At 35.3% G+C, this 15,146-nt stretch overlaps 2 protein-coding genes across 2 annotated transcripts; one reads left to right on the top strand and one right to left on the bottom strand.

Moving 5' to 3' along the window:
- The first annotated feature begins 372 nt into the window (after window positions 1-372).
- Window positions 373-10,452, top strand: LOC122301681. The gene is made up of 5 exons (XM_043113076.1): window positions 373-632; window positions 2,682-2,716; window positions 3,218-3,358; window positions 7,854-8,086; window positions 8,184-10,452. Exons 1-5 carry the CDS (start codon window positions 373-375, stop codon window positions 8,442-8,444), a joined length of 930 nt encoding a protein of 309 aa, XP_042969010.1. The 3' UTR covers window positions 8,445-10,452.
- Window positions 10,453-13,271: 2,819 nt separating this feature from the next.
- On the bottom strand, window positions 13,272-14,615 carry LOC122300068 (vegetative cell wall protein gp1-like). Its single transcript, XM_043110446.1, has one exon. The coding sequence runs from the start codon at window positions 14,514-14,516 to the stop codon at window positions 13,557-13,559; it is 960 nt and encodes a 319-aa protein (XP_042966380.1). The 5' UTR covers window positions 14,517-14,615; the 3' UTR covers window positions 13,272-13,556.
- Window positions 14,616-15,146: the final 531 nt, after the last annotated feature.

Here is a 15,146-nt window from a genome sequence, read left to right as displayed (position 1 = left end):
GAGGATCAAACTAATGCCGAAATTTGGGGATACTTGCATGGTCCATATGTTTAGGAAGTTCAAATTAATATAGAAGAGAAACTTACAGTGCTAGCCAAAGCTCCATGAGGAGCGAGATTATCTGCTAAAGTGTTCCCTTCTCTATAAACATGTGTAACGCTAAAAAGAAAAAATGATTGAAATGTGAAATATCAACCCAAAGATCAACCGTGAGGGTTCGGCTAATGCAAGGGGTAGATCAACAATGTGGCTGAATGGAAAGAAAGATGAGAGACACTTCATTGGTTGGTGAAGAAAATTATTACGGGTGCTGCAAAGTACAACTATTCCGACATACGGGTGAGCAAGCACCTGGTAGACATACTGGCAGATATGTCCCAGAGTAAGGTGGAGATGAGATTCTCGCCCCATGGTAGACAAGTTAGAAAAGTCACCTACCATGCAAGTGAGAACAAAGGGTTAAAGAGGCCAGTGGCTCTGATGAGACAAAGTGCTACTCATCCAAGGCAGGCAACGATCAAGGACAAAATATTTCAGATACAGGTGCCTTCAGAAGCAACACAAAAGATGTTCAGAAGAGTGGCAATGCGGTACGGAGTATCCCACACTCCACTTGAAGAATCAAATATGGAGTGAGTCTACTAGAAGGATTACAAATCAGGAAGTCATATCCTCTGAACCTAAACATATGGCTCGACGCCACATGGAAGACCCTCATTCAAGGAAAGATTGAGGAATTGGTAGGCCGTAAAGATGTGCAGACCCAGGTTGTCTATCTTTATCATCCTGCACTATAACAATCATGGCAACAGGACTCCTATTCAAACATGCCTGGATTTAGAGATAAGTCAAAAAGACATCTAATAGTCTTGCCCTATAAAATGGATTTGGACATCAGACAAAATCTCATTTGTATGATCTTAAGCACTTGAGACCTCGTGGGGTTGAAGTCTTCAAAGAGAGTTAGGAAGGAGTGACGCAACTAAGTAGCGAGCTCGACACTATGAGGTAGTTTAGCTTATAAGACAAGACTAGGGAATTTGGGGTGAATGTAGTATGTAAGAAGCATTTGCATTTTCTGTAACCTTTCTCTTTCTGACATGAATAAATCTATTTTAGATCATTATGTTTATCTTACATTCATTTATTGTTTTTCGAGACTTTGAATGTGTTTTCTACTTTTTTCTGACTCATGATCCTTTTGTGAATATCTATATCTCCACGTGAGTAAGTGTATCGTACATCACTCTTCATGGAACATGACTGAAATCCCCACTCATTCCAACGAGATGTCACCATGAGCTTCAAACGGATAAAAGGGTTCATGTAAATGATTGGAGTGGAGCAGTATTGTCTTGGCCTCACCAAATAGTCAGAATGCAGAATCTCCCTACTTATCATGTGTTGGTGTCTTTGAGGTTGCTTGGTTGGATAAACATTCCCTGGTGAAACATGTTATCTCTGTGTGAGAGTCGACTTCTGTTATCGTACAAGAGAGTTGGCTTGCACCATGTCGATTAGGTAGAAGGGATTTTCTAATGTCAAGTGGTGGAGCAACTCAACCCTCATTTTCCCATCAGGTGAATAATGTTTCTATGATGATTATTTATGTATTGAACCTCTCTGTGTTGGAAGTTATACAAGTGAAATCGATATGATTTTATGGATTTGACTTACTAGAGCGACAAGTGATTCCTTGCCTAAATAATACTCATGCTTTAAAATACAATGCGTAATAGGGTAATTTCTCTAAAGGTGATTCCTCACCATGTTTATATAAGTATTTGTTTCACTAAGTGGGCAATTCCTTGACAGTCTTTACTGGCCTGTGTGTTTATGTGTCAAAGGGTGGTTCCTTGCCAAAGCAAACATATACGTGTCCTTTTGCTATTTACATGAGTTTTTCATTGCATCTTCTAGAGTATTATCTCTCAATAGTAATTTTTGTCATAGCTATCAAACCAACTACATCAATCTAACCCCTATTAGGCGAGGAATGTGTCATTTTGGGTTGTATGTAACTTTTTGTTAATGTTTTCAAAAATGATAGTAATGATTTATGGAACATCTTTTAGACTTTGGTATCACAAAGTCTAGCTATATCCCACACGTGCACTTCTACCTAGATCCAGCACCCCAAACCTGGTCAAATCTTGTGAGTTAACCACTTGGCTGGCACACTTGGCACCACAGAACCTCGCCAAAATCTTACATGAGGGAAAGGGCACCACAGCTTAGTATCAAAGTGCGATAGTATGAGACTCTGGGTAAACCTATGGATTGTGTAGGACAATACCATAAATGTAGGAGTTGATTTTAGTGTTTTAAGCTTGGAAATTTAAGTATCCTAGGTTTGATCTACATTTATAAATGAGCGATGAGATAGAAAGAGATGGGTTTAGGTTATATGACATGATTTGATTATGGTGTGATTGAGAGCCTCTCGAGGAGAGCAATCCCCTAGTAGTCACGAGGGAGGACCTTCAAGAGATGGAAGCAATGAGGATCTAGCAGAGTGTTAAATTGGATTTTGGAGGTGTTGAAGCAGCAGTAGTGTGCTCGACATCTGCAAGTTAAGTTGTTAGAATCTCCTTAAGGAGAGCAAAGGGGAAGTATGTACAAGTGATTCTTGGCACATCGCTACCCAGGATTCTTTGATAATGAGGGTCTGATGAAGGCAGAAAGGTGGATAAAGGATATCGAGAGGACTTTCGAAGTATGTGGATGCACAAGAATTAAAAAATATTGTGTATGCAAGTTAATTACTACAAGGAGAGGTGGCGTTATGATGGGGTAGTTAAAGACAGTTAATTACCACAGAGTCAAAAGTCATGGAAGAAATCCTGTGAGAGAGATATAAGAAAGCATTTGATCGGTACTTCCCAGCTATAGTAAAGAAGCAAAAGTTGAAGGACTATACTAGCTTGGTCTAGGAGAATATGACAATATGCCTCTCACTACAAGAAAAATTAGTTTTTCCAGCTAAGTATGTTACCGGCGGGTAAAATTTGGTCTCAAATATACTGTTTTTCAATTTCAGAAAAAATCTTGCATCAACTTGAAAGAAAATAGCCGGTAAAAATCATTATTTGCGGCGAGTTTAGTGCATTACAAATACTCTGGCCGCAAATAACCCCGTTGGCCATTCTAAGGTCGACTTAATAGTATTTTCGTTGTTATATGTTTTTTTTACAGCGACATTTTCTTACTTATTAAGGCGAGTTAAAATCTTACTATTATTTTCCCACGCTCGATGCATTTTCTCTCTCTTTTTCGCTCTCTCTCTCTCTCTATGTGTGGCTCTCGAGTTCTACAGGAAGGTTTCCGTTCAAAATCCAGCACCGCCGTCTTCTCGCCGGTGAGTTTGTCTTTACAACTTCTAGGCTCTATTAATCTCTCTCTCACTCTCTGTAACCTTCACCGATGCGTTGATTGTTTCTCACTTCATTTTCCTTGTCGATCTCAACCGAAGTTATGAAGATCTGGTAGGCCTAGTTTGTCTAGTTTTGTTACCCCTCGCTCTTTCCATGGGAGTTCATATTGTTAAGTACAACATAAACATCGAGAGATATATCTATTATCATGTAAAATGCTGTCCTAGATTTAAACCTGAGTCCCACTTAGCCATCCATTGTAATTTAGATATAACTTGAGTTTTTTTTTTGGGACCAAAGAACTAAAATTAGAAGCGGATTTTGTTTCTGCAATTCCAAAAGTAGCCCAAAATCTTACTGAGCAGACAAAAATGAGCTCAGTCTCGACCTTCTGATTAGACAAAAATGGCTCAAGGAAGTCTACAACATAAGAAGCCTCTCAAGAAGATTCTTCTGAAATTACCTAGACTAGGCTAATACCTACTCTCTAGGTATGACTGCTACTGTAATGAATTATGGCTGACACCCTTGTAAGTTTGTAACAAGCTCTGGTGAAATAATGTAATTGTTTCTGTAATGCACAGCAGGTGCTCGAGAATATTGCTTTGTGAAAGTTGTTAAGTTTATTTTGCATATATACACATTCTTGTACACAGAAAACTTCAATGAAAAATATACAAGTTTTTCTAGCCTCTTGCTTTCTCTACGTTGTTCAAGAAGTTTTTAATTTTGATAAAGTAAATTATTTATATTATATGTTTTAATTTTATCCATAAATTTTGACAGACCATCTTTGGAGTATTGTAAATATGTTTAAGGTTAAATACAAAAAGCTGTCCCTACAGTTGGTCTCAAGATTAAATTTCTAGGCCTCTAATTTTACTGCAATTCCTCCGGTTTTGTTGCTGATTCAAATAATCAAAGCTGTGAGGCTATTTTTAAGGCAATACTCCTTTTCACATTCTGTTTCATTTTCCCTTTGTTTTATATAACCAGCACATAGTACCCTAACTATTTAGATTATTTCGGATTAGATGAAGTTTGGCCTAGTAATGAGTGCTGGGAGTTGTAGATTGTTTGATCACGATGAACGTAATGTTAAATATTATAAGGTATTGATATCAGAATTGCCTCTTTGTATACTCATTAGATTCAACAACTAAAATGTTCACAAGTATGAGTTTGTGCATGCCTTTTTATTAAGTGTAGTCAGCTAGTTGCAGGGATGTCATTCACATAAACCTTTACAAGTATGAGTTTGCCATTAAAGCATGGATGTTGCAGGCTGTTTTGAATGTTGTTTTGGTCCGTTTGTGGGCTATTGTTTTTTCTCAGGACTAATTCCCAATTTTGTTCATAGAATAGTTAATTCTTAGTGAAAGTATTATTAATACTAGATACAGTTATATTATTTGCTTTGGACTTGAGCTTTCACTTCCCTGTTCCTAAAATTTCACTCCCCTGTTCTTGCTGCTCTGTTTTTTTGAAAATACTATGACTAGTGCTCATTGACTTTTATTTATATAACTAGTTGCCTCTGTGCCCTAAAAATTTTCTGCTTTAGGCATTGTCCATCTCTTCTTCCGAAAAACTTGAAAATATTTTTTTTCGTGAAGTAGTTAAAGGTTTTTCTATAACTTGTTGCTACCAACACCAAACTCTTTGATCATTAGTAAATAATGATACACCACACTGAAGAGCGATGAGCAATATCAATGCATTTCTAAACTGCATTATATGGTTACTGCATTATATCAATGCATTTCTAAACTGCATTATATGGTTACTGCATTATATCAATGCATGAATAAACTGCATTCTACAAACTGCATGAGCATCAATGCATGAATAAACTGCGTTATACAAACTGCATTATACAAACTGCATTATAAATACTGCATGAATAAACTGCATTATATCAATTTTCGGTTGAAATAAACGGCAACCCAATCTTCAAATTCAATATTTATATGAAGTATGAACATACACTTATACAAACTACACCAAGAGTACAAAAAATTCACCCCACCCACCACATTTACAAAAAATTTCTGCATTAGGCATTGTTCATCTCTTCTTCCGAAAAACTTGAAAATATTTTTTTTCCTAAACTAGTTAAAGGCTTGGACCAAATCAAGAAGTGAAAAAGGTGCATATCTATGATTCTCTAACCTTATATATATATATATATATATATATATATATTTATATCTAAAATATTAATTAGTCCCCTTAATATTGCTCTTTTTCTTATCATATCACAGAATTGCATGTTTTTTGTGATTTTCTAAGTACCTTAATGATTAATATGACTTACATGATAGGATGGAACCATCACGTCATCTAATACTGATGGACTATCTACAAGTAAAGATAGATGCATTCTTTAGATATTGAGAGGAAGCTACTTTAATCAAATGGATTTTCAAGGCAGTTGCAGTTGTATACTTATACACACTTATGAATGGCTAATGGTAGTCCATTCATAAAATTTGATTACTTATATACACTTAGAAAAGCATTGTGCATTTCAAAACATAGAAGAAAGAATTCGCTATATAAAAATTATTACCACCACGATTCTTGTGTTGTGCTCTTTTTTATGTGAGTGAGATGTGATATGAGTAGAATTATGACCATATACAGATTTTTATCACCGGTACACTACAAAAAAAATTGCTTTTTCTGGCTCATGTTATTTCCAGCTATCAAATTTGAGACGCAAATAGCCCAAAGTTACTGTTTGAGAAGAAAGTTCTAGCGGAGTGCAAAAACCATCGCTAAAGTAACTTATTGCGACCACATAAAATCGCTGCAACAAAGTTTGCCACAAGAAGCTTGTTATTATGACTGTCAATGACCTTATTGCGACACTAATTTAATCTTGCCATAGAATTGATTTTGCTTCATATTTTTGCAGCGAGTGTTGTGCCGCCATAACAAAACTTAGTATATAATGTTAAACTAAATTTTAGCCCGCACCTTATTTTCCCTCTTCCCTCCCCGATACACTCTACCTCTCTTCTATGTCGTCAAACAGCCATTCTCTGTTGCTTACGTGCACCGTCCAGCCAGTTGCCATGCCTTCTCGCCTCCACTAGATGCCAGTGAGTCTGTGGTCTCGTCGCGTAAGGTATTCTCGCTATAAATTGATTTTGGTTGGGTTAGAGTCTTTTGTTTTGGTAAAATACATTGTCCTACAACTTTTTTGTGGTGGGATTAGATGCATTTTTGTATATAGTTTGCCCTAAATTACAATGTGTGGATTTTGTTTGCCCTAGATTTCGACTGGCTTACAAATGTAGTATGCCCTGATTCGATTGCTTTTTCCTATTTCACTGTAAATGTTGTTCCTGGTTTGCTAATCAAAAGCAAATTCATCAAAGTGACTTAGACTATGGAGTTAATGTCCAATCCTAGTAGTGGCCTTTGAAGTAGGATGTCTAGCTAAGTTGTATTGACTTTAATTTAAACAATGTGAATGCATTTTCTGAGTCTTATTACACATCAATTCCTTATTAAAAAAAAAATGTCTTATTACACATTAATTGTCATGATTGATGTATGAGTACCTTCACTCGTTTTATGTTCAAAGAAAGAAACCGAGTACTTACTTTCTTCTTCCCAAAATCTTTTACTCTTTAGGCTGGTCCTAGGTGATTCCTTATATGAAAATTTAGTTGGCAGGCTTTAGAGGTATAAATGTATGCCTTCTTGCAAAGGGAGTACCTTTTCTAAATAAAAGAAAAAATATGGGGAAACATGAAAATTTAGTTGGCAGGCTAGATTGTGGTTGCAACTGTTTAAGAAAAGTGAAAAGATATGGGGAAATCTTTCTTTCTCGTGACTTTTCTCTCCAACTTGGCTTATATATGTGGATTGCTACTTATCAAAAAACTTGGCATATATATGTATGCCTTGTGATATTCAATGGCTTTTTCCCAATTCTGTTCATAGGCTTTTTTGACTGTTGATTTGGTCTGTTTGTGGGCTATTGTCTTTTCTCAGGATTAATTCCTAATTCTGTTCATAGGCTATTGTTAATTCTTAGTGAAAGTATTGTTAATACTACATACAGTTATATTGTTTGCTTTGGGCTTGAGCTTTCACTCCCCTGTTCTTGAACTTTCACTCCCCTTATATAAATTATATCAATGCATTCCTAAACTGCATTATATAAACTGCATTATAAATACTGCATTATATCAATGCATTCCTAAACTGCATTATACAAACTGCATTTACATCAATGCATGAATAAACTGCATTATACAAACTGCATTATAAATACTGCATTATATCAATGCATTTCTAAACTGCATTATATGGTTACTGGATTATTTCAATGCATGAATAAACTGCATTATACAAACTGCATTATAAATACTGCATTATATCAATGCATTCCTAAACTGTATTATACAAACTGCATTATAAATACTGCATTATATCAATGCATTTCTAAAATGCATGGATTAGTACTGCCTACCCGAAAACATGGACGAGGAGCTGCAAAGAACCTCGAGTTTGACAAGATTCGAAAGTTTGGGCCGATAGCGCTAATCATAAAGGATGGTGAGACATCACCATGTTGTGAAAACTATACAATATTTACAAGTAGATGGTTGGTGACGCACCATGTCGACTTGAGTCACTCGAGCTGGCATGATTTACCAGATAATGAGAAGGAAGAGTTGATTGCTCGTGTCCAGGTAATATAACACAAACTCATTCTAGCACATGTTCCAGTGTATTTTTAGTTATTATTTGTGTTACCAGATAATTACTGTGTTTGTTGTTTGTCTCTAGGCCGACTTCGTCCTTGACTGGATGAAGATGAATCACCGCGACACAGTAACAAAGATACTTAGGAAGAGGTTCAATCATATTCGGTATGAACTTCACAAAATATACAAGAGTTACAAGACAAACGAAGAAGCTCTTGCGAATATGCCAGAGTTGGTGACAGCAACTACTTGGGTGAAGTTAAGCGCTCGATGGTCAAGCGTGGAATTTATGATAAGTCTAATCGATGTTGATTGTGCTATTTTTTATATGTTTATAATCTAGTTGTGTTAATACAAGTATGTGAGTTGTAGATGATATATGAGAAAAATAAAAGTAATAGAGCGAAGTAACAAACAAACCACACGGCTGGACGAACCTCCTTCGTAAGACTAATGCAAATGAGGGTACGAATTTTATTCAAATTTGTACATGTATTTGCTGATTTTAACCGACAAATGGTATTAATCCCTACTTGTATTTGTAGTCTGAGAGTGATGAGCACCTTATTGATTTCTTTAAAGAGGTGAGGTGGAGTAAGAAGAAGGGTAAATTTGTGACTCCAGCGACGGAAGAGAAACATGTGAGTGACTTTGAATGAGTCCGTGTGTACGTATTATTTACCTTGTAGTTTTGAACGAATCCATGTGTACATATTAAAGTGTGATTTCACTTCCTTGAATAGAATGAAATGGTTGCCAAGTACTCTAAGTTAGAGCCTGAGAAGCAAACTAAAGATGTTGCTGCATCAATCTTTAGGGAGGTACTAGGCCACAGGCTAGGGTATGCAAGGGGTTAGGGGAGATGGTTATCCCTGAGTCATCTAGACAAAACACTGCAAAAAAATTTATAGCGTTAACAGAAATGCAGAGAGGCATGAGAAGGATGCTGAGTATTACAAGAATCAATTGGAAGAATTACGGGGGAATGTAGAGAAAGTGTTGGCAAAGCAAGTCGAGTATGACAAATTATTAAGTTCATACATGGAATCACAGATGCAAACCCAAGGAGAGTTTCATAGAGAAACTCAAGGACCTGCATAGGCAGTTCCATTTTTAGTCAATAAGTTTTTTGTGCGTTTTTTGTATGACTTCGGTTTTTGTAGGCTGGGACCAAATCAATAAGTGAAAAAGCTGCATATCTATGATTCTCTAATCTTATATATATATATATATATATATATCTAAAATATTAATTAGTCCCCCTAAATATTGCTCTTTTTCTTATCATATCACAGAATTGCATGTTTTTTGTGATTTTCTAAGTACCTCAATGATTAATATGACTTACATGATAGGATGGAACCATCACATCATCTAATACTCATGGACTATCTACAAGTAAAGATAGATGCATTCTTTAGATATTGAGAGGAAGCTACTTTAATCAAATGGATTTTCAAGACAGTTGCAATTGTATACTTCTGTTTTTTCTCCCATCTTTGCACATAGAGTTATAAAACTTACCTCTCTGAACTAATTCTTTATTTATAAACTTATAGTTCACATCTTTTGGACTTTCGAGATTCCTACCAGTATTAAGGTTATTTATATATAGTTGTTAGAGAGTAAAAATATGATAGACCCAAATGGCTAATGGTAGTCCATTCATAAAATTTGATTACTTATACACACTTAGAAAAGCATTGTGCATTTCAAAACTTAGAAGAAAGAATTCGCTATATAAAAGTTATTACTACCACGATTCTTGTGTTGTGCTCTTTTTTATGTGAGTGAGATGTGATATGAGTATAATTATGACCATGTACAGATTTTTATCACAGGTAAGGAATTTATGAAATAGGTAGGCTAAAATACAATGATATGTTTACCCCACAATTTCTCTTCTTTATCAAATATATATATATATATATATAATGATATGGGTATACATTATATTTTAGTTTTGGAAGTCCTTTCCTAATTTTGTAGTTGCAATTTAGATTTCTGTTGGGCTTTGGAAACTAAAGAAAAATTTGTGAATCTAAATTGTTGCAACTTTGAGATCAATGAAGGAGGCTTCCAGTTTTTAGATGAAGAGATACCTTTAGATTTTGAGATGAAGAAGGCAGCTTCCATGATGATCAAGACTTGCTTAGAAAATCCTTGTTATAGAATAAAGTTGAGGTGTACACATGTAAACTTACATTGATCCATTAATGTGGGATGCTGGGTTGAATTTCAAATAGCACTTTTTATGATCAATGAATGATATATCGATACATGTTGGGGATATTTGAAACATCTATATCATGTAAACGATTAATTCATGATATTGTATGCTTATTACGGAATATGTTGATCTATTATATGCGTTGGCTATTGTCTAATGGGGGACTACAAGTGTTTAACAAAAAAAAAAAAAAAAAAAAGAGGCTGAAATGGTAAATAATTGTAAATTAGAGAATTCAGCCAAAAATTTTTTTGGGGCAACCTATAGTCGAAGCTAATAACTTATTGCGGCGAAAAATTGCTGCAGCAAAAAACTAATTTGTCGTCGCAAAAAACCAATTCTACTTTGATATCAACAGCTTACATAAATCTTTTCCAACGCACTATTAGAGTTTTAGTGGCCACAATTTGTCACCGCTAAAATGTATTTGCCGCTATGGTAACTCGTGCCGTGATTTTTTTTTTCCTCACTTAAAAATTGCGACGAAATACCGGCGGGGGAATAATAGTAGTATTTGCGGTGACTTATAGATTTTTTTATAGATTTTTTGGGCGATATAAGGTCGCTGGAAATAGTGACTTTTCTTGTAGTAGATCTAGGTGTAGTAAAATTGTCTTGAACATAAAAAAGTGAAATAAGTTCATGAAAAACACAGTAACCAGAAGCAATATTACACCCTAATTGCAACATGATATATATAATGTACGAGACAATTGTTTTCTTGCAAAAAGTAAATTATAAGCAAATAAATATTCCAATAGGAAATAAGAAGCGCGGAAAACTATGTATATAACGACTGATTAAGATATAGAGAAATGATATTTACAGTCGTAGTTGTGCAAGCAGCGTGCAGTCGCTTTGAAAAAAATGAATTAATATGGGACCCACATAAAAAAAAAAAAACTAACTTTTTAATCATAAACCTCACTCTTTTTCAAAGCGATTGTGCGGCGTTTACAATTCTACGACTGTATGTAGCATTGCTCTAAGATATAAAGCAAACAATATATATAACTATCGATCTCTATTAAGATCGAAGCATGCAAAAGCAATCTGCTACCAACTTCACCCAACCAAATTCAGGGTACGTATACGTAGGTTTGAATACAATAGAGATATGGCTGCTATGAATAGTTCTAAAACCTTTTAAAAATAAAATTTTAAAATATTTGATGAATAGTAAGTAATAATTTATTTATTTTAATATAATAAATAAAATAAAAACAAATTTATTAAAAGGAAAAAAAAAAGTTTGGTAGTTTTTATGGGCGCTTAGCCAATACCCAGTTAGCATTTATGTGCCTGCCAAGACCACCAGCTAGCAAAGAGTTTGGCCACCATGGGTGGCAAGACTCTTGGCTGCAACGCGGCTCTCTAGATTGGGCCTCCTTTCACAGCAAGAGTGTCTGCCACCAGCTAGTGAGATTTTGTCACCTATGGTGGCAGATGAAGGAGCCCCGGGGCCAAAACATATTTCTTTATATATAAATATGATTTGAAAATGAATTTGTTATATTTTTAAAAAATTTGAGAATGTGATGAGATGAGAAATCTCATGGTTTTGGTTATTGGAACATGAATTTTGATACCCTAAAATTCTTGCTCGAACTCTTGGGTATCAAGTGATAAAGAGATAAATACATAATATGAGTTCCAACATATTTATTAATGAACATTAAATGTTGTCCAATAAATTCACTTGTATAGCTATAAATATTACAATAAATCTATTCATCATCCTAATTCTTATCATTTTCTCATCATCTTATGATGTAACATTAGATTATTAAAAACTTTATTATCCCATAGTATGATATTAGATGATTGGTTCATAAATAAAAAATAATAAATAATTTCTAATAATCTAATGCCACATCATGGGATGATGAAAGGATAATGAAAATTAAGATGATAAGTAGCATTACTTATAAATATCATGGAATTCACACTATAAGTTTCTCTCTCTCCCACTTTAGAAATCTAAAATTTAGGCAAAAATTCTAAGAGATCAAAACCAGCTAAGGTGTTATAAAACTAGACATGCACCAAATGAAGATTCTTTCCTACATGGCAACATAATTCTAGTACCGACATTATAAAGAGAGCGGCTAGCAGGACATGAACATTGCCCTCAAAAAGAGATTAACAATCCCAATCAGTAGAATAAATTCTATCTGCCAGTGTATGCCATGCATGTTTTTACCTTTCAAAGTTCCAAAGGAGTGGTATTGAATAAATCTTAATAAATAAATAAAAAATTAGTATCCTAGTAGATTTTTTTATTGTTAATTGTAACAAAACATTGACGAAAATGAAGAATAAAGGTGATCTAGGTGCTTATACTCGAACCTCTGGCTTAGCTATCTAAAAATAGCATGCGCGGCGACATCATATTTTAAAAAAGCATTTATATATTTATATATATTATATATGCAATTTATTATATATATTGTTTTAAACGACAATCCAGAAAAGGGAATAATAGAATACGGAATTCTCTTAAATTTCTAGTTATAACTAACTTGTCAAGAAGGAAAAAGGAATTGTTATTCCTGAACACCGACAGAAAATAATATTGTTTTTGTTTTAAAAAATTAAAATCACCTTAATTCAATATCTAAATTATGATATTCCATTTAATTAATACCGATATCAAAGGTTTAATTTATAAAATGGTCAAACGTGAGTAGTCATGTACTACAAATATTTTAGCCGTGCAATGGACAATTAGGTGCGGTTGTCGCGACTGTGATGGGATGGTTTTAAAAGAAATTTGAATAAGATATTATATATTATTATTATTATTTTAAAATTTAAAAAAAATTGAATTATTTATTATATTTTTTATAAAAATTTAAAAAAATTATAATAACAATACGAGATGAAACACTTTTATTATAACTGTCATTGTGCTCTTCAATATGCTAAAAAACTCTTCGATGTGAAAATCGCACGTTTATTACCAAACATATATGTATATATGTATATATATAGGTGGCCATCGACAATCTCGAACTACCTACGTACATACACTTTAGTAGCTAGAAGTGGAACTAGCTATCATGATTTAGAACCCATCCCTTGTTTAATAACCAACACTCAAGTCACCCTTAGCTTATTCTCTTAGGTACATACCTTAGCCTAACAACAGACACTGCTTAACCTCTCTTATAAGTCTTCTCTAGTTCTGAACCTTGACATCGAACTCGCGCGGCGTAGGGCTTCCTAGTTTGAAGAGAAATCAAGGTGCACCCCAGGATCATTGTGAGTGCATGAAGAATTGTAGAGGATGGAGTTGTTAATGCTCTGCACATTGCTGTTCACGAATGCCCTCATGGGCATTGAACTTGTCACTTTTCCTTTATGACTCTTGTCCTTCTTCAGATTTCCCACGGCCTCATCGCTACTAGTACTGTTTTCCCAGTCATTTCCATGGCTTTCTGTTTTGGGATTTTCATTCCTGTGAACAACTTCATGTTTCTTTGAGGCCGACTGGATTACTTTCATAAAGGCGCCTCTGTTTTCTCCAGAAATTGTTATAACCCTCATACCCACCTCCTCTAAATCCAAAATATTTTTGCAACTACTTTTCACCATCTCCTTGGTTTTATTTTCTTTTGAAACTTCTTTCTTTCCGATGGTCTTCCGAACCACCACATCTTTCTGCAGGACGTCCGTTGGGATCTTCTGCTCAAGCTCACCCTGCGACTTCAATTGGGAAGGCAAAATGGTCAAAGCAGATGGTGGTGGAGCCGTAGACTTGGGCTTAGGAGATTGAGGTAAGGGTTCAACAATAGGTTGAATGGTTTTCGGAGGTTGTATAGGGCTAGGAACGCGAGCTGTGGCAAAAGTGGCGGAAGGAATAGGAGCAGAAGCTCTTGGAGTTGGAGATGATGGAACTAAGCTAGTAGGGGCAACAGGAAGTGTTGCTCCTACGGCAGGTACTTGTGCTATCGGGGCAGCACCTCTGGCTGCTGGACTAACAACCGCAGATGGTCGTGGGGTGGGTTCTTGAGATTGTGGTTGTTGAAGCGGCCCGGCCGGTGGCCTTACGGATGGAAGCCAAACCATAGGTGGGCGTGGCTCCGGAGCAGGGGCAGGGTTCGGGATTGGAACTGGGGCAGTTGGGCGAGCTATTGTAGGTAAACGGAACAAACGACGAGGGCGGGGGTCCTGGGTCTCCATTATTAAGATGATTTGTGCAGAACTGAGTCAAAAGAAGAACAACGAAACAAGAAACCTCGGAATGGTCACAAAGATAGATGGCTCGCAAGTGCTGTTATTTATAATTCTACAATGAAGATCCAGCTTGTAAGATATAAGACGCTAGGAATCTCAAACAAAAATACCCACACAGAGAGAGAGAGAGAGAGAGAGAGAGCATTAATATGAAAGGCATCGAATTCTGTACTACATTTTACAAGAATTCAAAAGATAAGATTCAGATAGAATCGAGTTAGCGGAAGAGTATGCCTTTCAAGGCATGATAGATCAGCTTTTCTCATTATGGTATCTTTACTAATTAATGTACAGATGGCCTCTTTTTCATTTTACAAAATATAGGGGTATCCTCTTAATTCAAAGGGTGATGCTAGTCAGCCGCCTAGTTCATTCCTCTTCTTTTTCAAAAAATAAAAAAAAAAATTTATTTCGTAAATTAATATATTAACTTTTTAAAAATTATACAAATTCACTATTAGTAATTCTTTTAAATATTTAAAAAAAATTAAAATATACTAGCTAGCGGTCAAAGCTAAGAAGGCAAGTTCAGGGACAAACAAACTAGCATTTTCCTGATTCAAATGCTCGGAATGA

The sequence above is a fragment of the Carya illinoinensis genome, chromosome 2 (genome assembly GCF_018687715.1).
Source record: "Carya illinoinensis cultivar Pawnee chromosome 2, C.illinoinensisPawnee_v1, whole genome shotgun sequence".
Lineage (NCBI taxonomy): Eukaryota > Viridiplantae > Streptophyta > Magnoliopsida > Fagales > Juglandaceae > Carya > Carya illinoinensis.
This window is presented reverse-complemented; position numbering and strand designations above follow the sequence as displayed.